At 35.2% G+C, this 26,832-nt stretch overlaps 1 protein-coding gene across 5 annotated transcripts in view; it reads right to left on the minus strand.

Moving 5' to 3' along the window:
- Positions 1–26,832, minus strand: part of CHD1 (chromodomain helicase DNA binding protein 1) — a 66,095-nt gene that overhangs the window by 14,324 nt on the left and 24,939 nt on the right. For 3 of the 5 annotated variants that reach the window (XM_076361575.1, XM_076361573.1, XM_076361571.1), the window contains exons 3-28: positions 24,466–24,670; positions 24,145–24,183; positions 23,368–23,466; positions 21,987–22,054; positions 19,653–19,802; positions 19,077–19,357; positions 17,305–17,530; positions 16,345–16,445; positions 15,906–16,084; positions 14,727–14,854; positions 13,954–14,170; positions 13,268–13,357; positions 12,220–12,410; positions 10,903–11,091; positions 10,423–10,585; positions 8,645–8,797; positions 8,079–8,150; positions 6,106–6,255; positions 5,365–5,513; positions 4,970–5,066; positions 4,789–4,884; positions 3,600–3,776; positions 3,279–3,439; positions 1,905–1,946; positions 1,051–1,181; positions 494–632 (exon numbers count right to left, since the gene is read on the minus strand). In XM_076361575.1, coding sequence (XP_076217690.1) covers positions 494–632; positions 1,051–1,181; positions 1,905–1,946; positions 3,279–3,439; positions 3,600–3,776; positions 4,789–4,884; positions 4,970–5,066; positions 5,365–5,513; positions 6,106–6,255; positions 8,079–8,150; positions 8,645–8,797; positions 10,423–10,585; positions 10,903–11,091; positions 12,220–12,410; positions 13,268–13,357; positions 13,954–14,170; positions 14,727–14,854; positions 15,906–16,084; positions 16,345–16,445; positions 17,305–17,530; positions 19,077–19,357; positions 19,653–19,802; positions 21,987–22,054; positions 23,368–23,466; positions 24,145–24,183; positions 24,466–24,670 — 3,693 coding nt within the window. The remainder of the gene's footprint in view (positions 1–493; positions 633–1,050; positions 1,182–1,904; positions 1,947–3,278; positions 3,440–3,599; positions 3,777–4,788; positions 4,885–4,969; positions 5,067–5,364; positions 5,514–6,105; positions 6,256–8,078; positions 8,151–8,644; positions 8,798–10,422; positions 10,586–10,902; positions 11,092–12,219; positions 12,411–13,267; positions 13,358–13,953; positions 14,171–14,726; positions 14,855–15,905; positions 16,085–16,344; positions 16,446–17,304; positions 17,531–19,076; positions 19,358–19,652; positions 19,803–21,986; positions 22,055–23,367; positions 23,467–24,144; positions 24,184–24,465; positions 24,671–26,832) is intronic. The other 2 variants (XM_076361574.1, XM_076361572.1) reach the window with 1 other exon arrangement.

Consider the following 26,832-nt stretch of genomic DNA (forward strand, 5'->3'; position numbering starts at 1 on the left):
ACATCTGTCTGTGGCCCTGAACTGCGTCATGGAGTTGGCTAACCATGAATAAAAGCATAAATCATCATCCAAGTGTAACTGCTAACTAAGTGGATAGTTTAGGTATTGTGATACGCAAGGTGGCAAGGGAAAAAGTTCAGAGGGTAGAAACAAACAACTACTGCTGTTCTTTGACAGATACTGCTTTCCCCCCACGCAGAGATGACACATACAGCAGCTCCTCAGCAAGCCTGAATTCTAGTCCTGGTTATTATTAGTAACTGAACACAGTCCCCAGTGAATATAATTGAGAAGCCAAAGCCGGTACTGACTTTCTACGGCAAGGGAAGAAAGAACAGATGGGGAGCAGGTTACTGCTGCCAGCCCTTACAGCGAATAGAGGGACAATGCTGTCACAGTGTGCTTTGAGTCAAAGTTGTCTGAAAAAAGCTAATAAAACTTGAAAAGTTTTCTACATTACTACTTCCTTTAACAAAAAAAAAAAAATCAGTACCTTTTTCTTTCTTCTGGATCTGAAGGAATGGATTTGTGCAATGGTGCCAACTCTTCTTCATGAGAGATGACTAGCTTTGCATTCACCTGCACTCCTGAGATTCGGAATGTTGGGCCTTTAACTTTCCCAAGTCTACCTCCTTAAAATAAATGACAAAGCTATTAAAATATTTACTTTTATGAATATCATACAGAAAAATGTAAAGAAAACAAGACAGTTTGCTGCTGTAGCATCATTCAATTACACCAAATTACTTTTTCTTAACCAAATGCTTGAATTAAGCTCCAGAATCAAGAAGTCTTTCAGAGAGTAACAGATCACTTTTAAACTTCACAGTAAAGCAAAAACATACTGCATTCTCCAATGACAATTCACACACAGAAAGGGAAAAACAAAAAAGGCATCTTACTATAAACCTTTAAGATCACCCAGCATGCCAATATTTTTGTTTATATTTTCCCCCAACAAAACTGTTTTCTGTTGTGATTAGAGTGCAAGAATAATTCAGACTTCTGACATTTTTTTATTGCCCGTCAAGCCCCGTGAACACATTGTACCTGCTCTTTCTTGTCCAGATGAATTGTCCTTTAAAGCTTTAATGCATCCATTATGTACAAGCTCTCCCAAACGTCTAAGATCTGTCTCTGATTTATCAACTAGCTCAGCATCTCTAGCTACAGCATCTAACCTGTAATAAAACACATACATATTTTTATAGCTCTGAAAGTTTAGTAATTGTGAATGACTCCTTCAGACTTTGAAACTAGAGGAATGATCATGTAAGTTATCAGTCACCTGCATTTGCTATGCTGTGTACAATTTTGATCAAAAAAAAAAAAAGTGATTCAGGTATCAGAGGACAATACAAAAAGAACTGTAAAGGACCCTAACCCTATAGTTTTGAGTTAAATTACTGTATGTCTCTTTAAAAAAAGAAAAGGAATTATTGTATATAATATGTTCATATGGACTATAAATATTTTTAAGGAAAATAAGGTTGGGAAGTTTTTCTTAAAATATGGAATAATAAAGAAAGCTTAAAAATAAGAACTGACAATAAGGAAAATGCAAAACTAACTTTGACAGTCAGTGGATAAACTGATAGGCTTTCAACAGGCTATCAAACAAGACAACTGAATGATCACCACCAATGAAGATTAAACAAGACAGCAGGTAAAGTATAAAGAAAGAGAGTAAGTGGTCCTGCAAATTGAAAGGGTTATTGCGTGGCTGTTTGCATACGTACCATACATGAAGAAAGGGAAGCTATTAAGCTGAAGTCATGTTATAGTCAAGGCAAAGACTAGACACTGTATTTTCTCTTCAGTCTAAGGTTTCTTGGTATATTGTTCTAATTTTTATTAAAACAAGGTTCCAAATTGGTACACAAATAATAATCAAACAAGTTTACCTTTCAAGAGGGCCACCAAATTTCTTGTAACTCTTGATAAACCTAGTAACAGAAAACAATTTTGCCATTTAAATGTATGCTTAACTAACTACATTGGTTTTAAAATTGTATTAATAAAATTATTAATCTTAGTATAATCCTATATAGACAATGGGGGGGGAGGGAATGTAGAGAGAGTAGGGCAGCTTAGTATATCCAGATAACCTAAACCACGTCAGAGTTTTCTTCGTTTAAGAACTGATGTAAATAAAACAATAGAAGGTACAATTAATTTCAGAAATTGCTTTATTAATTTCACAAAACAGAAGATTCAGCAGCTGGATGTGTCTAATCATAAAAATTTAATGTGGATTTACAGTAAATAGAGATTTCAGACATTACGTTATGCCTTATTAGTAAAAGGAGCAATCTGCAACAGGTGATTTGAAGATTTTGGAAAATATGACAAGAAAGATACCCTCTGTAGGAATGTGTAAGTGATGGAAAGAAACTGGAGATACCCCGGATAGAAATGAAATGAAATAAAAATAAAATAAATAAAAATAATTTAAAAAAAAAGAAAGAAAATTTCCTCAACAACCAAGGTGTCAAATTGCTAGTGCAAGCACAGGAATAGCCTTGAAAAAAGTACCAATTCGCTGTGTTCTTAGATGAAATGGAAAGGCAAAAATGATCTTTAAAGTTATTTCTCTAACCAATATTTTCCAAGTCTTACAGCATTTTAGAGAAACATGCATACTTAAATTTCAGAAGCAAAGTAGCATTTCACAAACCCAAAAAAGGTAAAACAAAACAATTCCTCCTCCTTCTACCAAAAAAATGTTTTAGCACCAAATATTGAAGGGATCTGCTGTACAAGATTTTGTACCTGCTGTACAGGACTTTATATTTTTTTAGTTTAAAAAAGCGTGATATTACATTAATTCAATTACAGTGTCAATTAGTTTTAAAATAAAACAAAATCCACTCAAATTTTTGTAGTTGTCACCAAAAAGATTTACATACTCTTTCAGCACTGCAGTTTTTAGATAAAATGATGGGAACCAGATTATTTTTGCTTGTATGTTAAAAGCAAGCTCACCCATTGTAACAACTGTTTTTTGAGTGGCAGGAATTAACAAATTTAAAACAACAAAGAATATTTTTCAAAATTAATTTTATCCCTCATTAAAATGGGTTCAAATTCTTGCCGTGACAGTTCACTATGTCAGCACCACAAAGTACACAAGGTAAAACATTAAGTGCCCAGAATAAAAAAAAAATTAAAATAGATTCAGGAAAAATAAACTGCCTTCTGTACTTTCAAGCTCTATAATAATAATCATAATAAATCTGTCTTGTCCCTTCAAACATGCATGTCCCCCCATATCTTACCGCCTGATCTCTGCATCACTAAATCCTTTAATATTTTCTCGAGGAATAGTTCGTGGTCTTCCACGTTTTTTTGGCCTTTTTCTTTCTGAGATGGAGTCACTATCAGATCCAGAGTATCTTCTGCTCCTACTGCGCCTCCCTTCACTTCCATTAAAGCTGATCTGGAATTTCAGAATAAGTAGTTCAAAGCTATGTGATTGACAAACATCAGTAAAGTTTTACGTCGCCTGTCAAAAATGTGTTCAGAAAAGGAAAAAAAAAAACCCCAACCAACACCCAACAACAACATAAAAGTACAAGTCAGTCAGAACCAAGAGACACCTGTTTTGCACAGTTTCTCATCCTTGGGAGCATATATATTTCTTCAAGTTCTTTTTGTCTTTCCTCCTCTTCTATTCTTCGCCGCTGGACTTCTGGAATGATTTCTTCCCAATTTCTTGAATTTCTTTCTGGTTCCAACTCAATATCATCTTCATCCATATTGGAAAAGTTGGCCACCTTGTGTATCAGAATATAGGTATTTTCATCAAATCAATACATGACTTTACTTGAAAAAGACTGAGCAACTAATATTTTAGGAAAACAAAAAACTAGATGGCATATTTTAAGCATTTACATATTTTATGTATTTGTATATATGCTACTGTTTTATAATATATATAAAATTTATACATACAAAATGCTTCATGAAACACTGTCTCTAATGAAAGTATTTTTAGATTTATGAAACAGACACAGACTGCATGCAACATGGGCTAAGATGAGAAAAGATGAGAATCTTTTTCTTCTTTTAAAAGTTGATTAATACAGATGCATGAAGAAACACCTCCCTGATAGCTGTATGATTTGTTTTTTAACTTCCTTCAAAATAGGGCTAATAACATGTGGATGCCTGAGTTAATGTGAAACTATAATATAAACCTAACCAAAAACATTCATACACTGTAGAAATCAAAATATGTTGCAAATGAACGATCAGCAGGACAGCTATTTAATAATCTACTGATCGAAACAAATACATCATGCTCTGCATTTTTTTTTTGCACCCAAATTATAATATGTTTAACTGATAACACTAAAAATACCTGGCATTCAAGTTTACTTCAGGCCTAAAAGCTACTTCTAGAAGTCATCGACTAAGAAATGCAAACTTTATATTTTGTGTTCAATGATACCACAGCTGCTTAACAACAAAGGCAGTAAATAAAACAAAAAACTACCTAGAATTCTAATCATTAACACGTTCAAACTACCTAGAATTCTAATCATTAACACATTATAAGTGTGTCTTATTTTATTAGCAAAATACATCATGTATTTTTAATTTTTTATACTGATGGTAGCTATCCTGTATAGGTGAAAAGACATCTTATTAGAAAGAGATACTGAGTTGACTTACTGAGGCATCTATTTTATAAGAATGAAGAGATGGATAGGTACACAGAAGAAAAATAGTACTGTTTGTAAAGGAAAGTGTCATTATGGCAGAAGGTAGGGAACAGAGCAATACCTTGAACTGTGAAAGCAACTCATCTCCTACAGTTAATGGACCTGGCTCATTTTCCCGAGTTTCAGCCCTCTTCAAGATTTCATCTATATCCATTTCCTAAAAAAGAAGTTTCTCTTTACAATGAAATAATTCATATATATTTTCGGTTGTTTTATCTATCTAGTCCAGAAACACTACTTACCTGGGGTTCTTGTTCTTCCCCTTCAGGTTCTTTAAAAAGTTCCTCAGCCCCAAACTTCAAAATCGCTGATAACTCCTCCTTATTAAAAGGTGTTGAGCTGAAATAAAGGATGTTTCAGGAAAAACATTTTATCTTAGTAACTTGAAAAAGTTCTCTATAATCATGGGTCAAAATTAAGCCGCCTTTTTACTGTTAAGTAAAAACTATGTATATATATATATTTTTAATATATATATTTAATATGCAAATAAAAATCTACAAAGACAGTATACTTTGCATCTTTACTTATTTAACCTTATTTTATCTTTCATTAACCAGGTAAAATAACTTACATTTTTACTTATTTGTCAAATATACTTAAGGGTAAATTGATATGGAAATAAATACAAATATACCTTGAAGGAGTAGAGCCTGTATGTAGTACGGTTTTCCCTGTAGTGTCCATTCTCTGAATTACTAAATGATCTAACACCATCTTTTTCTTGGCTCTTTCAAGAATATCTTCTTCTACTGATCCTTTTGTGACTAGCCGATAAATATTAACCTATGTATATTTTCAAAAAAGTAAGCAACAACAAGGAGAAATCTCAGTCTTCACTACCTATCTTATGAATTTATTGACTGGTTTCAAATACGAAATACTAGTTCAATCATGTTACCACAGTCTTACATAAGTGTTTTAAAAAAAACAGAGAAGTAAACTCTTAGACCTGTCTTTTTTAAACTTCAGTGATTTGGCACAAGCATTGCCACAGGCAAAACTGTCGTATTTCCAGTTATTACTGTGTCTTCTGCAAGGAAGAAACCTGAAGAGAACTAAGAAATATTTAAGCAAGGGGGATGTGCCTGATGTAGCAGTTATTTTCCAGAATGACATGATGCCAATGAATGTGGGACAGACAAGCCCACAACTCTTCTCCCTCTCCCATCCATACACCACAGCTGCCACATTATCTCTCCGTATAGGGAAATTTTAAGAAAAGAAAGTTAAATGAGCATTACTAACATTTTCGGACATATGCAGCAAGTATTAGTTATTCTTAAAACTACGTGAAGGCTGAATGGTGCAGACAGAGTGGAGAGCTACTGTATGGAACCCTCCTTCAGGTTTGGAGCTTAAAGCTGAATGTGCATACCTGTTTCTTCTGTCCAATCCTATGTGCTCTAGCCTGTGCTTGCAGATCGTTCTGTGGGTTCCAGTCAGAATCAAATATAACTACAGTGTCAGCAGATGCCAAGTTGATACCTAATCCTCCAGCTCTGGTAGACAGTAAAAAGCAAAAGTCCTGAAATCATAAAAAAATAGTTTTATATACAATAGTTGTAATATTCTTAAAGGAACCAACATGACACTTGTTTATGTAGTCTGTGGTGCAGACTACAAAATCATCTTTTACCAATTCCGTAACTGTTCTATAGTTAAAGCTTCTTTAAGTATAAAGCAAACATTGATATCAATTTCTTTCATAAATAGTTACTGTCTTCTCAACAGTTTAAAGGAAGCAGCATCCGAGAAGATTATCACCAACCAAAAAATCCCAAACAAACAAAAGACTGTTCAAAAAGTACAAAACCCCTACCATTAAAACCTTGTATGTTACAAAGTCCCTCTCCCATACCCCCTGCTCCAAGCCCTGGAAGACTAAGCAGCCATGTCAGAGCAGGGAAGATGCTTGAGCCTACAGGTAACTGGTTAATAGATAGGAAGCAAAAGTCTTCTGCCAGGTTCAATGCTGTTCAACATATTCATGAACAATATGAAAATGGAATAAGCAACGAGCTGAAAAAGCCTGTAGATGATACTGAATTATTCATTCAGACAACTATGAAGGACTGCAGAAGGATCTTGAGACATGCAATAAAACAACATATAAAATTCAAGATAAAGTAAAACAGGTTTTAAAAAAAAAAAAAAATCCCAATTTTCAGTAAAGTTACAGGAAATAGCAAACCACTACGCTCAGGAATGAGTCCTGAGAATTGTTAGAAATTTCCATGTAGACCTTAGTTCAGTAATGGCCAAAAACTATACGGAATGTCCTGAATTGTTAGGAAAGAAATAAAAAATAAAACTGAGAACGTAATTTTGTTGCTGCACAAATACATTGTTTGCCTCCATTTTTGAAATGCATTAAGTTTAAATTCCTCTTCATCTCAAAAAATATACAGTGTAACTGCAAAGATTTCAGAAAAAGACAACAATGTCTATGCTAGAAGTTTGAAACAGAATTAACTTCTGTATTTAACAAATACCTCCATGATGTAAACTTCAGGTAAGTCTTTCTCCCTCCATCATAGCAGAAACAAGCTCAGCAGCAACTGACAAATGCTATCTTTCAATTACTGATTTAAAAGAAACTAACAAAAAATGAACACCCCCCCCCCCCCCCCCCCCCCGAAAAAAACAAACCCCAGAGCAACCTCCTCTCCCCCAAATCTGCCAATGTAAGACAAAAGATTTAAACTGATCAAAGGTATGGAATGGCTTGCATTATAGGAATGCTAAATAAGCTACAAATTTTCCAACTTAGAAAAGAAAGAATCTGTAACAGACACCTATATATTCACAGGTTGCTCACAAAGAATGGCTAGAAATCAGTTCTTCACTATTTCTTCCAGGGCAAGTAAGTAGGTGGCAACAAATGAAGATAACAGAAGCCAGATTTGAAACAATTAAAGATGATTGTTCATACAAGGATATACACAAGTTAGTTCTGCCCATTACCAAAGGATGTTTTTGATGCTAACTGCTTGTCTAAGTTCAATGCTCTTGTAAACATCGTTGGCTTAAGTTCTACACAGCAACAAGGCTGAGGCTAAATTTCTGCAGCATATATACAGTAATTAAAATTACTTTGATAAAGAGCATTAGAGAAAAAAAATATAGCTACACAACTGATTAAATACCATTTTCATTTGTTATGTGTTTTCTACTTAACCTCTTTTTAAAGAAAAAAATTAGCAGATGTAACCTTATAGTCTAGGCAACAATGAATTTTCAACTTTACTGATATATTCCTCACTTTTGTCAGCCTTCATTTTTTGTGCAATATTTTTTGTATCTCTTGGGAAAAAATAAAACAGATTCCTTAGGAAAAAAATACCATACCTCTGATCCTTCTGCATTAAAATGATCCAGCGCTTGTTTCCTCAATTCCCCTTTTATTGATCCATCAAGTCTCTAAAGAGATTGAATACTACAGTTAAAAAGTAATTCTTATACTATATTCTAAATCAGAGCAACTTGAATTCTCAACTGCCAAAACTGTTATGTGAAGGACAAAAAAGTAATACAACACTTCACATAATTTTTTAATTCATCAGTTTAATTTCAAAATACTATTTAGCATATCGCAATTGCCAATCTTTCTAGAAAAAGAACACTTTTTCTTATATCTTTTCTTAAGCAAAATGGTAAAGATGACATAATCACAAAACAGTTGAGGTTGGAAGGGACGTCTGGAGGTCATCTTGTCTAACTCCCCTACTCAGGCAGGGACAGTGAAATCAGGTTGCCCAAAGTCATGTCAAGGTGGCTTTTGAATGTCACAGAGGATGGAGATTCCATAACCTCTGGACAACTTGTTCCAGTGCTCTGCCACCCTCAGAGTAAAGAAAAGATTTTTCTTATATTCAAGATCAAAACTTCTTGGCTACTACCACCAAGATTCCTACCTGAAAGGGAAACTGACGATACTTCAGATATTCTGCTAGGATGTCCAGCATCCTCACCATCTGTGAGAAAATCAGAACTCTGTTGCCACGTTCTCGCAGACGAATCAGTAGCTTGTCAAGAAGGATTAGTTTCCCGCTGCTACGTATTAAATGCTACAAAACCCAAGAAATACATATTACAAAATATGTTCATCTCAACAGTAATACACACTGGTTAGACATTCATTCGAGGTTTGCTTTTCTTTCTATTTCTGTGGGAAGGAAAAAAAAAGGCAAACTGACATTCCTTCAGAATTTTATAGTTTAAAACGTGCATATAATATATAGTCTCCTAGAAAAAAAAAACCGCCAAATTCATGTGACTGTAAGACAACACTGCTATATAAATTTACTAGTATGCAGCATTAACTGAACACAAAACTTTACTCTAATTTTAGTTTAGTTGATTCTAACTGAAATCAACAGGATTACTAACTCACATACTTTTAGAGGAAATGCATTGTTCAGTTCCCTCTCAAAGTCATATCTTAACATCTCATCAAAACATGAAGTAAATAAATGGGCTTAAAAATTTAAGCAGTTATGATGTAGGCCCAAGTTCTTTTCTGCCAAGTAAAAAATAAAATTTGGTAATCAAAACAATATAAGACTGAGAAAAAACTATCTTAGAACTACTTTCTCTTCACTTCCCATCTTTTGAAAAGAAAGAAGTACTGCTGCTTAACTCTCTAAGTCTTTTTAAAAACAGCCTATCAATCAAGTTTCTCAGGCAAGATAAAGTGAGAGGAATCTTGTTTGTGGTGCCTAAAGTTGTAACCCACCTAAAGCCTGTTAAGCTTTCTCAGCTCCATTGGGAATAACTAGAACAGAAACTCAAGCAAAAGTGAAATTTAATGTTGAAAATGCTAGGCCTCTTTAGGTGAAGACACTTCGGATAGAATTTTAGGGAATGCTAAATTTTGAGTTAGGTGCTTTTATTTTTTATGCCAGAAAGGAGGAGAATATTTGTCACTGCACAAACTAGTAGTATTGGGAAGGTATTTAAGTTATCAACTTGAAATCTTACAGAAAAAAACCCAATCTTTAGGAACACTTATGGTGGTATAAACTGCATCATCAACAACAGTCGTCTTATCTGTTGCTGTGCTTCTTAACAGTTTTGGTACAAATATTAGTTAACCTTAAAAAAACACCCAACAGAACATCTTTGATAGACATGATAATTGTTTTCATCTGTTAGAACAACAACAACAAAATCAGACTGAGCTTTGGATGCTTGTTACTTTCATTTCCTTTCACTTTCCTTGTTTGCAGGCATACAGAGAACAGTATTTGATCATAAAAAAGGCTTAAAAGCATTCTGCAGATCACTTTGCTATCACATAGATTGCTGGCGTATCACTGCCAATCACATGCATTTCCACTCACATTACATTTACCTGCTTTCCTGCTTTATTTTACTTAGGTTTAAAATAGGTCTCAAGTTTATTTTGCATGAAAATAGACAGCCTCTTTCAAACTATTTCCTTTTTACTTTGATTGTAATTAAAATGGGGGATATTTTATTTAGTCAATTATCTGTCAATTATTCAGTTCCAATTAAGAATCAAAAATCAATTCGCCTACCCGTAAAACCCAGGATGCACATTTTCCAGAGAACCTGTTTTTTCTTAATATACTTCAATAAGAATTAATAAACTGCCAGAGCACTATAAAATTGTGTGACTATCAGAGATGTAAAACAGAACTTTTTTTTTTTAATTAAAAAGTGACATTACCTGTAAGGCCTCCTGTTTATTATAGAATTCATTATCATCTGGTGGTTTAATGAGGTAGCAATGGTTACAACACTTCTTGAGTTCCATCATGATGTTCAAAAAGCCTGAGGTACTGCCTTTTGAACCTTTACTGAGGGCTTTGTAATTCCTGGTTAAAATCCACCTATGATATAAGATGTACAATGTAAGTAATTTCTAGCCACATGCAGAAGCAAGACATATGTAAGCTTTCAAAATATGAACAAGCTAAAGGAAAAAAAGCAGCTCCCAAAAGAATGTGCTAACATGCCAATCAAAAGAAGCTAAATGAATAGACATTAGACCAGTGTAATTCTTGAGTCCTTGCTTCATAGAATTTTACTGTTGTGAAACTCTAGAAGCCTCAAGTTCAAATTGCATTATAAAAACTATTATACTTCAGTAAACTGCATGTAGACATATCACTAAAAAAAGCACAATTTAAAAAGAGTTGTTACTTACTTGTAATACTGCTTCTGCAATGCACTCATTTCCATCCTCAGAATTTGCTCAACTTTAGCAGGTAAAGACTTTTCTACATCTTTTTTAACTCTTCTCAGCAGAAATGGTTCAAGTTCTTTGTGAAGACTTGCATAACCATACTCTCTCCCTTTGCCATGCTCCTCTTCAAAATCTTCCCAGGAGGAAAACCTTCAACATAATAAAGAATGTGCACAAAATAGTGTCATACTGTGAATGACATGAAGAAGCAAAATTCAAGAAGAAAGATAACACAAACACAGAACGTGTATAAACGTAACACAAGAGCACACACACATTTGGATTTCTTCCCCACTCCCTTCTGTTTAATTTATCCAATTACTGAATTTTCATCTCACAAGAAATTCCAAATACTTTGCCTGTAAATAGAAGAACGGAATTTTCCAAAAACATTTACAGAATGAAAACTATTGAATTTTAACTTCCCCAGTGGAAACTAAACATTTTTCTTTTTCTGCAAGGATACTCACCTAGATGGTTGCAGAAATTCCATTATTACATTTATCAAGAGCAGCATGAAAAACCAGCTGCATGGCTGGAGGGTGTGCAAGAGAACAAGAGACTACTTAATGTACTTTTTGCAGCTTGTATGGTCTAGCTGAAGTGTAACTATCCTCTGTGCTAACTGACTAGGAGAACAGACTTCATGATCAAATGAAGAATGGGTACTAGACCATAGTGGCTTTTCTTACTAGGTTCTGAAGAAGTTCGTACAATCCATAGCTCAAACTAAATGGGCTATGGTGCTTGGCATTTACAAGATGCCTGACAGGAACATGTGCTGTCACACATGAGCTCTAATTTATCTTAGGTATAAACAGAAGTCAGTACAAAATAAGGTCAATACAGTAAGCTTACTGTATGCAAACCGTACGGGAAAACCAGCTATCTGACTGAACTACAGGATATTGGGCATCTTGGTACAAATTTTTTTTCATTAATAGTACTAGCACAGAAAAGATTCCATTCTATTTCCCCAGAGTAAATCCACACTGTTTTCCTCTTAGGCTAAGATGAAGACTTTTTTCCAGGTTCTGACCCATACATCAATCCATCATTTTTGTGGACTGCTAAAATGGAAAAAGATGACAACTGCCACCAGCATTATTTATCAGGAGCAGCATGAAAAAATATATGCATCTACTTTACATATAATATTTACGTTATCTTTCAGTATGATTCTCTACTTGTATTGATTTTTCAAATCACTATACTACTTCACAATAAGAAACTTGACCAAAAAAACGTTAAAAAGAATCAGGTAAAACTCTTCCTTACTTTTCTGGCATGATGAAGTGCAACAAAGACCAAAGCTCTTTGAGGGAGTTTTGCAGAGGGGTTCCAGTAATAAGAAGACGATGGTTAGACTTAAAGTCTATTAAAGTCTTGTACAGAAGAGAGTCGTCATTTTTTAAACGATGAGCTTCGTCAACTCCTATGAATGCCCAATTCAGACCACCAAGGAATGACTTAAAAGAAATGGAGGAGAGGGGAACATTATACAAATAAACACATTGCATAATTACCCACATTTTATAATCAAGCTATAAACACCATCATTTTTTTGTTTATTTCAATAAAATATGGACAGCTATATGTTTTTAGTACTAATTATAGCTTTTACATTTGCCAGATTCAATGAAAGGCTGTGCAAGCATCCCAAGAAAGTATAAATTAAGTTTAAAAGGAAAAAAATGGCCAAAAGTCTGACCCACATTAATTTTTACGACAGAAAAAACCCCACCACTGTTGACCTCTTCTTCCCAGCATGTACAAAAAAATGAAGTAAAAATGTTCTGCTTCTTGACTATCTATAAAAATTTCCATATACTGTTAGAAGAATTAGCAATAATTCTGTGCGCTACCACTATGGAGACAGCATTAATACATATACTACTATATGCACAATAACAAAGAAAAACTCTATGGGATTTCAGAGTTTTGTATCATGTTTGGGGCTAGGGGTTGGGTTCTTTTTCAGTTCCTTGATGGTGGTCTGCAAATAAGTATAGCTCTTGAAGATGGGAGGAGATTGTTACAGTAATGAGAATCCCAAGCAAACTGGAGAAAGAGAAGTGTTACCCACTTCATGAAATGGAAAAAGGCTGAAAGCCTCACCACACATACAAAAAAATCTAAAAGTGCTTAACTCCCCTCCCCCCCCCCCAAACCCAAAAAAACAAGCCACGCACTGTCATACTTCCAAAAGCAAAAGCTATCACTTTATCTCCATAAATTTAATGACCCACAACCCAAATACATCCAAGTCTAAAGAGAGTTCTACACTGGAGAAATGACTTTTATCTCCCCGAAGAAGTGTGATTACCTTATCCTTCAGCAAAATTTCATATGTTGTTAGGAGTATGTTAAATTTTAATCGTTTGGTCTGTGGATGCATCCATTCATGAGTTCTAATCTACAAAAAGAATCAAGTGAACTATAAGCTAAAGAAAAAAGGTCTTGTTGACTGGCATTAATTTAAGTACTGCAGCAATGGAAATGTTTAATGACATACAATAATATGATCACAAAACAGAAGCACGACATATTAACGTACACAAGACTGAACTTCCAACCTCCAAAAATATTTTGTTTAAACTTCTGAATCAACAGCAAAGAATTTCTACAAAACATTTTTTACTTTAATGGCTAAGATTACTAACATTCAGAGAACAAACCAACAACCTTTCAGGAAATAAATTAAGATCATGACTGGCTTGCTTACATATTTATTTTTACTGTACACACCTAAATAATCATATGGCAGAAGATAATTTGTTTTCAAATGCAAGACTAAATTCTTAATCCTGTTCACTGTTGAGCAGGAAGGAGATCTTTCACACGCATTTATACCAGATCAAAATCTAAGCTTTCAATTTGCATCTTAAACACAGTGTTTCAGTAAGTACTTGCTCAGTCCTAACCAAAATATTGGAGATTAGCAGAGGACAGGAATATGAAGTCAGTCTTGTTTATCTACAAGCGTTTCCAATGATAAAGAAAGATACTCACCATATTTCTGCTAGTTATATCTCCTAAGTAAACTACAGCATTCATCTGAGGAGCCCAAGTTTGAATCTCTCTCTGCCAAGATGTCAAGGTAGAAAGTGGCACGACCAGCAAGAAAGGCCCATACAATTGATGTTCGTGAAACAGGTAGTTCAGAAAAGAAATTGTTTGTATTGTTTTACCCAGACCCATTTCATCCGCAAGAATACAGCTATTCCCTCTAAAAAAAATTTAGGGGGGGGGGTGTAGAGAGGGGGAGGGATTGGACAAGAAGAAATTATCTTTTGAACATAAAAGCCACTCATACAAGTTTGCAAGATTTTGCAACTATATGTCTTGAAGAAGTTTATTTCCATTGTTTCTCCTTAAAAACAGCTTCCACCACCCCCCGTCCCCACTTAATACTTTAATTAAATTAACAAAAAGCTTGCAATTATTCCTCCTGAGTCTAATTTTAAAAATGTAACACTAATGTTGACATTTCAGAAGGGTTTTCTGGTTTTACTGTTTTAGGTTTGTTTGTTTTTTAAAAATATGACTTACTCCCATATGAATCTAAAAGCAGAGCAACAACAGAGCTTAGCTGTTTTTTGAGAACACCCATGGAATGGTAAGCTTTGGTACTACTTAGAGCAAAACAACTCCCCTCAGATCTCTACTTTGAGCTTACTGCATGAAACCCTCCATCTTAAAACAAAATACAGAAAAATCAATCTCAAAGTTTTACAAACACTTACAATTTACAAACAGAAAAACTCATTTCAGACTATACTTACTTGCACCAAGAGTGAGCAAGCCAATTCAATCCATTTAACTGATAATCTCTTAACTCTAAACTTTCATGTCCTCCAATGTAAGATGGTTGTTTTTTTAGTGCAACAAACCTTGGCCTCTGTTTTAGAACCTGTCAAAAGAAAACTGATCGTCAGTCCTACTACTGACTGAAGTTACCAAAATGTCTTCCTATAGAAAAAAATAGCAGTAGGGATCTACTGGGTCACCAAGTCTAGCCTTTATCCACTGACGAAAACTAGGCCATATAAAAAGACCAAACAATTTGCAAGTTGAAATTAGTTTGATTGCTAATCTAAATTTCACAACGGAAGTGACATTAACTTACCCAAAGTTTACTTTTAAAATAAACTACAATACTAAACAAGCCCATCTTTGAATGCCAGTAAAAACACAGGGGACTGCTATCTACAAAAAGCTACTCTTAGTAGTGGTATTTTCCATATATATTACTATATATCATTATTACTATTCTGAACAACCTTCAAAAAATATTTCATATTATGTATTTTATCTCCACATTCATAGAAGATTTTCACATTTTTACTGTCACAACTGATGCAGTAGCTTGAACCTGGCCAGCCAGTAAGATGCCAGCCAGTTGCTTACTCCCCAATGGGACAGGGGAGAGAATCGAAAGGGCAAGAGAGAAAAACTTGTGGGTCAAAATAAAGAGTTTACTGGGTGAAGGAAAAAAACCCAACCAACCAAAACAAAAACCCACAACCAAAAAAACCACCCAGAAGTGACAGAAAGGGAGTCACACATCAACTCAACAGCAGACTGACGACCAGCAAGTCTCCAAGTAACAGCCACCTTTGAACCCCCTGCTCAGCCCACCCAGTTTTATTGCTGAACATGACATTAAATGGCATGGACTACCTCTTTGGTCAGTTGGGGTCAGCTGTGCTGGCTGTGTTCCCTCCCAGCCCCTTGCCCTCCCCCAGCCTACTCATAACAGGGAAGGCATAGCAAGAAACGGAGAAGGCCTTGACACTGTGCAAACACTGTTCAGCAACAGCCAAAACACTAGTGTGTTATCAACACTGTTTAGGTCACAAATCTAAAACATGGGCCATACAGGCTGCTATGAAGAAAATTAACTCCATCACAGCCAGACCCAGTACAACTGATTATAAAACCATTGCAAATTACAAACTCACCTTGCAGTCCTTAAAGGGAGTGGTCTTGGATTGATTTCTGCTGAAGTACTCATCAATGCGTGCCTGAAACTTTTTGGCAATGAGCGCACCATCTTCCCAGCTACATTCTGAGTAAGGCAGACCCTGCCATTTGCAATAGTAGTCTGGATAACCAGCCGCTGATTTCTGATTTGAATGAGCTGCAGAAATACACCAGAGATATCTGATCAGCATTTTACTTTTCTATCTTATGAAAACACTCATTTTAGGTAATAAGACAACATAAGCTAGCTTCATAGCACAGACAGTATGACAACTTTTCTCTTTACCCGAAGTTTTGTTTTGGATTAAAAAGTTAGTGATATTAACATTCTAAATTTCTTAACTACAAATGCAACATATAAGCAGTGAACATACAGAATTCTCAACACTGTTTTCTGTCCTCAAGTTTTTAACATACCAATTATTCTTTCCACTATCTGATATTGTTTATGTAGATCATCTGTAAGCTCCTGCTGGCAGTTGTAATATTCCACATCTTCCGGGGAAGCATTTTTCAGCCTGTAATGGGAATTAATTTACAACACTTATTACACTGTATAGTTCTAAAACTAAGAAAGTTTGGCAACTCTAAAGCTCTGAATGTAAGCATCACAGGAATGTTGCTTAGAAAGCTTCTTTGAAGGGACAGCTTAGAAATTCCTACTACAAAATTGTTGCATCTAGCCTAGGTACCTCATCATTAATGACTGAGAAAGCTTACCAAGAGACACAACTACTACAGCTACAGGTGGTACTAGTCATGCAGGTAATTCAGAACACCTATTCTCAACAGTAAGTAGTGTACTTTACAGGGTATTTTCATGGAACAGTATTCAGGGTGGCTCACTCCATAAGAATCCATCTTATGATTAAGTTGCTAAAAATCCCACCAGTATTCATTGATTATCTTAAACATACTAATAAAACTGAACACCAAAAAGGTGACTTTAAAATGTATGGCTTTCTTCAGATTTTTATTCTCAGGCTTGAACCTCAGGTTTGAGCCAAGAAAACTGAATTCTTCAAAGTAATCTGGAATGGGCTAATGCACGAAGAAAACATTAATCTCTGCAGCGATTCCTGAAGAACTCTGATCAAAGTGTAATGACAAAATTAGTAAAAGGTACAATTTATTATTTATTTTTAAACACTACCCATCTTGTTAAAATGCCATTTATAACACACACACACTAAAATCAGGTTCAGAAGATTATCTTACAGGAACATGTTAAGGAGGCTTCAACTTTAGAGTTTTTGTCTTCCTCTTGCATAAACACTTGAAATTATGCCCTCAAAAAGAGGTAACAGGTCTCAGAAACACAACAGAACATCTACATTACAAAATAAGTATCGTGGAAGTCTACATAAAAATATTCACCATCGTTTTGTTTCCTGATCCTTTTTCTTGTAGTTGTCCAGTTTCTTCATTCCTTTAACATTTTGTTGCTTAAGTGTTTCCTCAGTTTCCCAAGTGTTATGGATGTGTGACCAACCTTTCCATTTAATAAGATACTGTATTTCTCCTGACTCCTTTGACTTTTCAAACGCAGCATTTGGGTCACCATCTGCCTCAACTGCATAGATGGTGGTTGCAGCACCTGTGGCTGAGAAAGAAACCACATCATAAGCCTTAATTAAGTGTTCATTGTCATATGTTAACCAGTAACAAATGTAGTGTAGAAAAGCAATTAGTGATATTTTTAGATGAGCATACACTTGACGAGTACCTACAGCTCTCATGTCATTACTCTTATTTGAACAATTACGACGTAGATATGTTAACACATGCACAAGTAGTCAAAAGAGAATCAAAAAAGCAACGAAAACTTCTGCACTTAACCTACAATATCTTATCTTTTCTCATGAGAATTTTCTTGGCATTCCTAGTTTTGAAAGTGATCATCAGGGAATGCTCCACTACTTGTTGTCTTCTCTGTTATATTGCTCTCATCTCTGAGCATACAAAAGACATCTGACGTTACGCTTGGTCAGCCTTGAGATGTCAATAACCTACTACTAGGCATACTATAAATCTATTTCTTCCTAAACATGTTTTACTACTTTTTCTGCCTTTGTTATCTTACCTGGGAAAATTTTTAATTAAGTACAGTCTTTATCACAGCTGAAGCATACTAGCAGCAGCAGGAAACAGGCTCATTTCTGTGAGGACAGCCAGGTAAGGAAATGAGCCCAGCAAGCTGCAAGGGCCAGATTAAGCAACAGAGAGTGGCAACAGCAAAAGACAGCACAAGCAGCAACATCATCTGGGCAGGAAGAATATAAGAAGCTTAGTTCCAAAGGCTTTGACCACAGCAGTAACACTATGCATTGGAGCAGGATACGCTAGAATTTGGGACAGCACGGGAGAAAAAAGTTGAGAGGAAGAAGAGTGCAAGTTCTGAGATGGGTCAGAAACTTTAGAGATTGGGTATAACTAATGGAGAAAGGTAGCTCTGAAGTGCAAGGGGCCCAGGGTTTGGGGGATTTTTTTTGTGTTTGTTTTTATAATTAGAATCCTAATTTGCAGATTCAAACACATAAGCAGAACTGCTAGATACTGCATCCCTCCCATTATTGCTGGAAATATAACATGCCTACCACTATTCACAAAATAGTTTTAAGAATTCATATGCAAGTGCACCACTGAAATTTTAGATGCATTTTGTAGTCATTCCACATATTGTACTGTACTGAGACAATGTGTACAGCAATAAGTGAAATCGTAACCTCAGTGGTTCAGCCTTGCCAACACCATCTTTCAGGGTTCACATTACTAGTCAGCTCACCTACCTAGTCCACATTCTCCACTCCACTGCATATAATTTATACTGATGAAGTATCACTAAACTGTCCAAACAGTGGTGTAACAACATGGTATGCATTTATGCAATACGGAGCTATCTTCCACTTCATTTTTATTTTCTACTTAGGTATGCAGTTCTTCCACATTTTACTTTGCAACACTTAGAAGGGACTTTAAAAAGGAACATCCTTATGAATATGAAAGACAAAACAAGATGACTTTTTGGTAACTTTAACATTATTGCTGTTTATAAACCTCACAGGTGACCTACAGCTGAGAACATTTGCTGAAGTTGTACCACAATGCACTCCAGGATCTTAAGAACACCGAAAAAAAAGAAAAAATACCTCCTTTTCGGCCAACTCGACTATCCATGAACTTCTCTATAGTTTCAAATTCATCTTCTTCAGTTTGTGGGACATCTTCTCCACAAACTTCCAGCAAATCATCAGAATCTGTCTTGGTTTCTTCAGCTTCTTTGTAACTAACATTAACTGTTGCCTGGCGACGAGATCCTCTCTTATCATAATCATCATCATCATCCTCTTCCTCCTCCTCCTCGTCCTCTGATGAATCAAGTTGCCTCTTTTTCAGTCCTGCACTCTTTTTCCCACTTTTTGACTTAATTCTTGAAGACAGTAAGATATGACACAACAATGATGTTTGTTGGACAACTATAAATCTTCGGTATTGCTTTCTGAACACACGTATTTCATGAATGCTCAGTTACTCCACTTTCAGTTACAGCAGACAGGAAAGGTATTCACTAGAAAGCATTAGTATATTAACATCTTATGTAGCCTTAAAAAAAACTTCATTTTTTTTAATAAGCATTAATGTTTTCATTCGCATGTATACTAGTAGTAAATACTCAATTGCTTATTAGAAATAGTACCAGAGTATCCAAATGCATGACTTCTTACCTGCTTGGAGGTTTCCGGCTTTTGACCTTGTTTTTTGGCTCATAGTCAGATTCACTCTCTTCACAACTGCTTTTCTCCCTGTCTTCCTCTGATTCAGAATCGGAACCAGTTCCCGATACTGACCCTGATCCCGACATTTGCCAGTCTTCACTGTACATATTGAAAGACAAAAGAGTAACTTATATTGTTTGTTTGGTTTTTTTAAATCAGGTATTCATGCACAGGGTATCTGCTGTAGTTTCAACATTCTTCACAGAAATAAAAATCTTGTAACAGTTATCTCACCTAATGAGACAGAAAATTATTATCAATGAATAATAGGTAAGTAAAAATGCCAAATGGCTTCAAAGGGAGTTGGACTAAATTTTCTGTTATCAAAAGGCAGATTTAAAATCCAACATAAACCAAAAATCTGGATTTCTATATAAATTTCAGCATGAAGAAATGAGTTAACATGACATTAAGAAACCAAAGCACTTAAACAAGTCTAACTGGAAAGATACTTATTTATCAGAACTTACACATGCTCAAATCAAAGCCCTGTCATATTATGCTCTGGAGAGTCCCACATTGTCCAATGCCTAGGGTCCCTGTGGCCCATGTGAAAAAATTTGCAACTTTAGCACAGGAATCAAAAATAGTAGAGGCAGATTTGAGAAATGACCAGAAAAACTTGAATTGCAGCAACCTCTGAGTGGCACTGGCTCCCAAAAGCTCCCACTGAGCTCCTAGATGAGTGCTTCACAACCAGGCAAGATAATACGAGTAAGACACTTGTGACTGAGCAGCAGGATCTCCTTGTTCCTGCTTAACTGAGATCTTCTACTTTGCAACAGGAAAGACATACCCACTGATGAACAGTATCTTGTTTCAAACTCTGACTTTATACAGGCAAATTTAATCTTAATAGCTTCATGAAAAACAAAGAAAAAAGAAGTCTGGTATACGTTATTGAAACGTTGCTAAATCTTTATACTAACATCAGGTTTAGGTTTACTTGACCAAGGTGCTAGAGTAGTAATGTTCATCAAAGCTGGAATATTACCAAGAAATCTCTTCCTTAAATTTCCAGCCAGGAAGCCTAGGGATCAGTGCTTTGATCCCTCTCTTCTTCTCTCTTTCCTGTCTTCCAGGACATTCGGTCCTGGAGAAAATTACATTCCCATTGTTCCAGTCATCCAAGACAAATACATATATGCGTCTATTGTACAGACAGCCCATGGCCAATGGTACAGAATTTCTTATTACAGAATGTCTTACTTTTTCTGCAAACAGTAAATTAAAAGAATAACAACATAAATCCATGACCTGTATTTATTTGGAGATATAAAAAACAGATATAAAGCACCATCCTCTAAGGCTTGATCAAGTACCAAGTTATATATTGAGAAATCTCCGATCTGCATGTCAGATAACAACTGCACACATACTTGTTCAGAAAAGCCATAGGACAAAAATTCAAGCACTGGATATATGAAGTGATTTGGTTACGGGTCCCTAAACTTAAATATCTTTCCTGTAACAGAGTATGCTATGAGATGCAATCAAATTCTTAACTAACAAAAGACTATGAGTAACAGCTCATTGCTAGGAAAGTACCATTTTGCACAGTTACCGTCTTTTTTTTTTTTGCACACACACACCCTTTTTTGTTGTCCCCCGAACTACCATTTCTTTAAGATATTATACTGGCAACCCTGAACACTGAGGTGACTCATGAACTGGGAGAAGAGTAACGATAGAACAGATCAATTTCTACACACAATTCATAAAAAACACAGGTCACTGCCTCTCACTGCCACAATAACGTATAATCCTTTTCACAAACTTTTTGATCTATCACTTAGAAGGAGCTTATTTTCAGTTAAAATTCTTTGCTAGTCAATAAAGTTAATTACTATCAGAACTATAAAAACTTTTAAACATGTCAGAGGGGGAAAAAACAAAAAAAAAAACAAAACAGAATTTGGCATTAACTAAGGGATTCTAACTTAAATTTGTTGTGAGACAACCTACTTATGTAGTTTCCAATTTCTACAAGATTTTTTTAGGGAGGGCCTTCAGCTCAAAAATAAACCGCAACGAAGTATTTTAAAAATAAAAGCACTGATGAAAATTTTTGAACAATACTGCAGACTCTTTTGCTCAGAAATTAATATGATATAGATGTTCCTTTGGGAGTTTATTTTAAATATTCCAAAATGTTTATCAAAATTGGAAAAGGAAGATCAAGATGAATTAAAAAAGGAGCTTAAGCATTTCAAGTGTGGAGAAATGAAGCACGAATTACGAGAATATGTCACTATGACAAAAAAACTGTATGATATTACTTACTCTTTATGTTTTTTCTTCTTGGTTTCACTGGATGAGTCATCTGCAGAATCTTCACTACTTGATGAGTCCTGCAGGTGAAGAAAAAAACCCCCCAATTCATTGCCACAAAAAGAATGAAGTACTTCTAACATTAAAAAGATAAATCAGCTCCCACTTTCAAACTGGAGGCATACTATTCATGTTTTACTCTCTTCATCCCTCACAGTGTAGCTGTTAATGCAGAATGAGATAAGGACTGCTATTGGTTTTGTATTTATCCATCTACAAACACATTGTGCCAGCACAACTCTAGAGAACATCACAAAAAAAATCTGTCTTAAAAAATAATCGTTGTGCCTACATAAAAACAGTCATGGTTTAAGCTGCCCCAAGTTAATCAACATGATGGTTCTATCAAAATCCTAATAAAATCTCCTACCCTCAGGAGCTTTCTCAGCTTCCATATTCTCTCACATTTAAACACCAGTTTAAGAAAATTTTGAAAATACCATGTTTCTTCTTTCTCTACACTAAAAAAAAAAAAACCCTCTTAAAACTGGATTTTCCTAACACTAATCTCATTGAGATTAAGTTTAGATTTAGATTAAGTTTTATCCTGAAAAACATATTTCAGAAAGAGAGTACTTAACAGCAGCTGTAAATTAATGTTTTAATGATAGGTAATTAAGTTCTGTATTTAAGTTTTAATGATGAGCTGCAAAACCAGACAAAAACAGAAATCCAACCAAATGAGTGTGACTACACTGCATAGTTTTTGTAATGAAGGAGAAAAAGTCTGCTTTGTAAATAAATTCCATTTCATAGTCACTAGTGTCCTTAAAAGATGTTTCTACTGCAAAAAGTCAACATTCTTTAGCCTATGATTTAGGTTTTAAAATACCTAGAATACAGGTGTCATTCTTAAAATACAGGAATTTTTTTGTAGTAACTGGTACAAAATTTGCAAAAATTTAGTTTTCTATTCCATACAGAATTTTTGAAAACCACAGTAGCTACCCTTATACAGAAATAAGTTGAAAAAAAAAAAATCTTTTAGCATTTTTAACTGTCTTTACAAAACTCAAGAAGCCAAAAATACAATGCAAGTCAGTACTGTGTGGCTTGGAAATTCTGTCCATACATCACAGAATATCTACCTAAAAATACCACATAATCAAGGCTGCTATAATTCTGGCACAACTCACTTGAAAACAAGTAACTAGAGACATTTTTACTTTTCGTTATAAAAATGTCAGTTATTTGAATGTTACTTTCATAGACCAAAACCAGACTTTTACGCATACTTAGAGAATATAACTTGGCTCTACGTAATTTTATTCTAACATATGAGACAATGAGACTGGCACGTTTACATTTTAAAAATCTAAATTATGTTATTCACCTCTTCTGAACAGCTGTCTGAGGAGGCTGCCTTGTGTTGTTGCTTCTTGAGCACTGCTTGTCTTTGCACAGCAAGTATACTTGGACTAGACTTCCAAAACTGAACAGGAACGGAGATGCAAGAGTCAGTTAAAGATACTGAAAGTCTGCAGTTTACCACATATTTACTTTTCCTAAGTAACATCACTATTAAGACTGATCTTAAATCTTATCAATTAAAAAAATTCACTACAAAATATTGCATGCACTAACAACATCAGATAGCTTTTTAAAGTATTAAGATTTCTGCAGAACAGAATGTTACATAATAATTGCCAGGACAATTTCTACAGCACGTTTAATGTTGTGTAGGTATTGTTAAGATAAAACATTTATAAAGTACATTTTTAAACTGACCCGGATAAATCCATTCAGACCACTTAGCTGATATGTTTTTGTTTCATACAGTAAAACTGAGGTACATGAACAAAAATATATACAGAGAATCCTTAACAGTCTTCAATTCTTTTGGTAATTAATATATGACTACCTTCCATATATATGGTCTACCACCCCAATTAAGTCCATATAACACAGGAGAGTGCAGGTAATTTTGGCCCACTGGATTTGAGAGATTTCTAAACACCACTTTTCCCTGAATTTAGCTGACCTACTGATAAAGAAAGCCAACTGTATGTAAGCTTGACATTTTATACAATCATTTATTGATACAAGGAAATTAAGCATTAGAGAAACAATGTAAAAAATAGAACTTCAGAAATAACAAAATTATGTGTACCTTTGTCTTCCATAAGTTCCAGTAAATTACTGCGTGCTTCTGCATGATGAAATTTAGGTAAGCATTTAACTCAAAATACTTTAAAATGTGAGAATTTTAAAAGCGTCAATTTAAGTACTTATCCACGAGAAACTTAGCCCAATGTTTAAACAGCTAAGCAAATGCATTCACTAACACAACCAAGCTAAAATCTAATTAAAAACACTTCATTACCTCTTATTTTTTTTTATATGAAAACTGCTCTTGAAACTACCTGCACAGAATGATTTTTTTAAAATAATTTTTTCCCCCACGAAGGGTTCATTTATATGTTTTGTTTACCTCAGATCCATCAACTTTTGGTGGTTTAGCTTGAATTTGTTTCTTCTCTCTAGATGTGTCAGACTCTGATTCTGACTGAGTGCCTGACTCTGAACCAGAGTCAGAGTCACTGCTGCCCGACTGGCTGCTGCTTCTGTCACTACTGCTTCCAGAGCTTGAACCGGATCCAGAACCTGATGCTGACCCGGAATCGTCATCTGATCGGCTGCAATGAGAAGTCAGTAGGATATTACACAATTGCCAAAGTAAGAGGATTAAAAGAAAAAAAGTTGCCTTAGCTTCACCTATAAAACAACTGTTAGGTTAGACCAGACAAATGGGTAGCACACAAATGGATGCAGTAGATTAAATAAGTTGAGATGAATAAAGTTAAAAATAAACAAGAAATGAGAATTCAGAGTGTAACCAGATACTCTTTGTGAAGCCTAAAAAAAGCAAGATAAAGCAAGAACATTCAAATTAATACAGAGGAGTCAAGCAAGGGACATAAAAGTGGTAGAAATATTTCTTACCCTCGCAAATTTTCCGCCCCCACCCCCTCCAAAATCCTTGTTTAGCTCCATCAAACCCCATATACACACCCCTTAACAGTTAAGTCTACTCCACAAAGACCTGTCCAACTAAAACATAAAAGTTTTCAATCTTTATAGATCAGCAGTACTCTTTAAAAAAAACAAAAAAAAGAATTTAGAAGTACATATCTCTCAAAAAAAAAAAAAAGGCGCTACGCAGACCGTGTTTTTCTGTTAAAATAACAGCAGTAAAATTCCCCATGCAGACAACTCTGAGTTTGTCACTGATGGTATGACTTGTGCCCAGGCGCTTTCCTTGGCATATACTTGAGCTGCCAGATTATTCCACCTGTATAATCATTTTACATCACATTTAACATACTTAGAAAGCACAATATTTAAAGATAAATATTTATTTTAGGACCATTCAAAAACTTAGAAACATTTGGTTTTCTACAACAACTTCACGAAGTAGCCAAGTTAAAACTTTGATAAGATTCCTCATTAGGTTAATACTAGCATATTTCAAAGATATCATGAGAAAAAACATTGGAATCACACTACCACAGAGCAAAATAATTTCAAATTATGTACACACTGACTGCAAATGCTGAAAAAACAGAGTAAACATGAAGCCAGAATCAAAAATGATAAAATCAAAAGCTGGTATCAAAACCTAGCTGATCTCTGCCAGCACAATTCATCTGGCTGACAGTCAGCTGGAGGGGGAGTGGGAAGAGGGCAGATTGATCATCCTCTGTCCTAGAACATACTTAACTGACAACATTTTAAAACCACAAAACAAAGCAAAAATCACTCCTCTTTCTGCTTTTGCTAACACCAACAAAACTGTACCAGTAAAGAAGAAATGAAGGTATTCATAAACAGACTCCTTTAGACTGCACCTCAAATCAGCCATCTACATCTGTCATCTTTGAAAGAAAGAGAAACAAACAGACATGTTTCTTGTTCTGAAGGGGAAGATATGGAGAAACACACTGCTGCTGGGTTTCCTTGCACATGCCGAGAGGAAAACTGGGAAGCAACAAGGCTGCTCCCAAACTTCCTAGTTCTGTCATCAATGGCTTACTTCAGGCATGGTGCTATAACACTATTGTCACTTGCCAAATAAAGCAGGGCACCTGCTACAGAATATGACCAGAGTTTCAACTGTTTACCAGGAGTTAATGGCACTCCATGATATCTTCCGAAGAGATTTTAATTGTAATAGTGTTTTTGTACACAAATGTTACCTTACCTTTAATGCTCAGTAAATCAGACCATTATAAAACAACAGCATTTCTCAGCATAGCAAAGTGCCATAAGTAAATGTCAGGGGGACTGTGGAAGTCAGCACTAATTCTAAATGAAGAGAAATAGAAGAAAATTCAGCACGGAGAAACCTTGAGACACAAGTAAATACCAGCCAGACAAGTCCCACTGACAAAAAGCCACCAAAAATGTCTAAATCCTACATAACCTTGGAGGAGGGGAAGGGAATCAAATACTTCCATGCAGGACAAAGCTTGCTCAAAGAGGGCAATAATAACGTGGATTACCAAATCTAACAAAGATGCAAAACGCTAGGCCATAAGGATGGTAATTAAGTTAGCTTTGCATACTGCAGTAAAATATTTCATACACACTAATATAGTGCTAACCATAGGCTCAATTGCACATAGAGCCAGAGGCAACCAAAACAAAGTACCTCTTTGCTAAGGTAGCATGGGGAAACTGACACTGGAATACGCCATCTTGGTCAAATAACTTGCCAACATTATGAGAAACATGTAAACCAGCTACAGGAAAGAATGGTGGAGAGACCAAGGGGGGAGGGGAGGGAAGGAAAAAATTC

The sequence above is a fragment of the Aptenodytes patagonicus genome, chromosome Z (genome assembly GCF_965638725.1).
Source record: "Aptenodytes patagonicus chromosome Z, bAptPat1.pri.cur, whole genome shotgun sequence".
Classification (NCBI taxonomy): domain Eukaryota; kingdom Metazoa; phylum Chordata; class Aves; order Sphenisciformes; family Spheniscidae; genus Aptenodytes; species Aptenodytes patagonicus.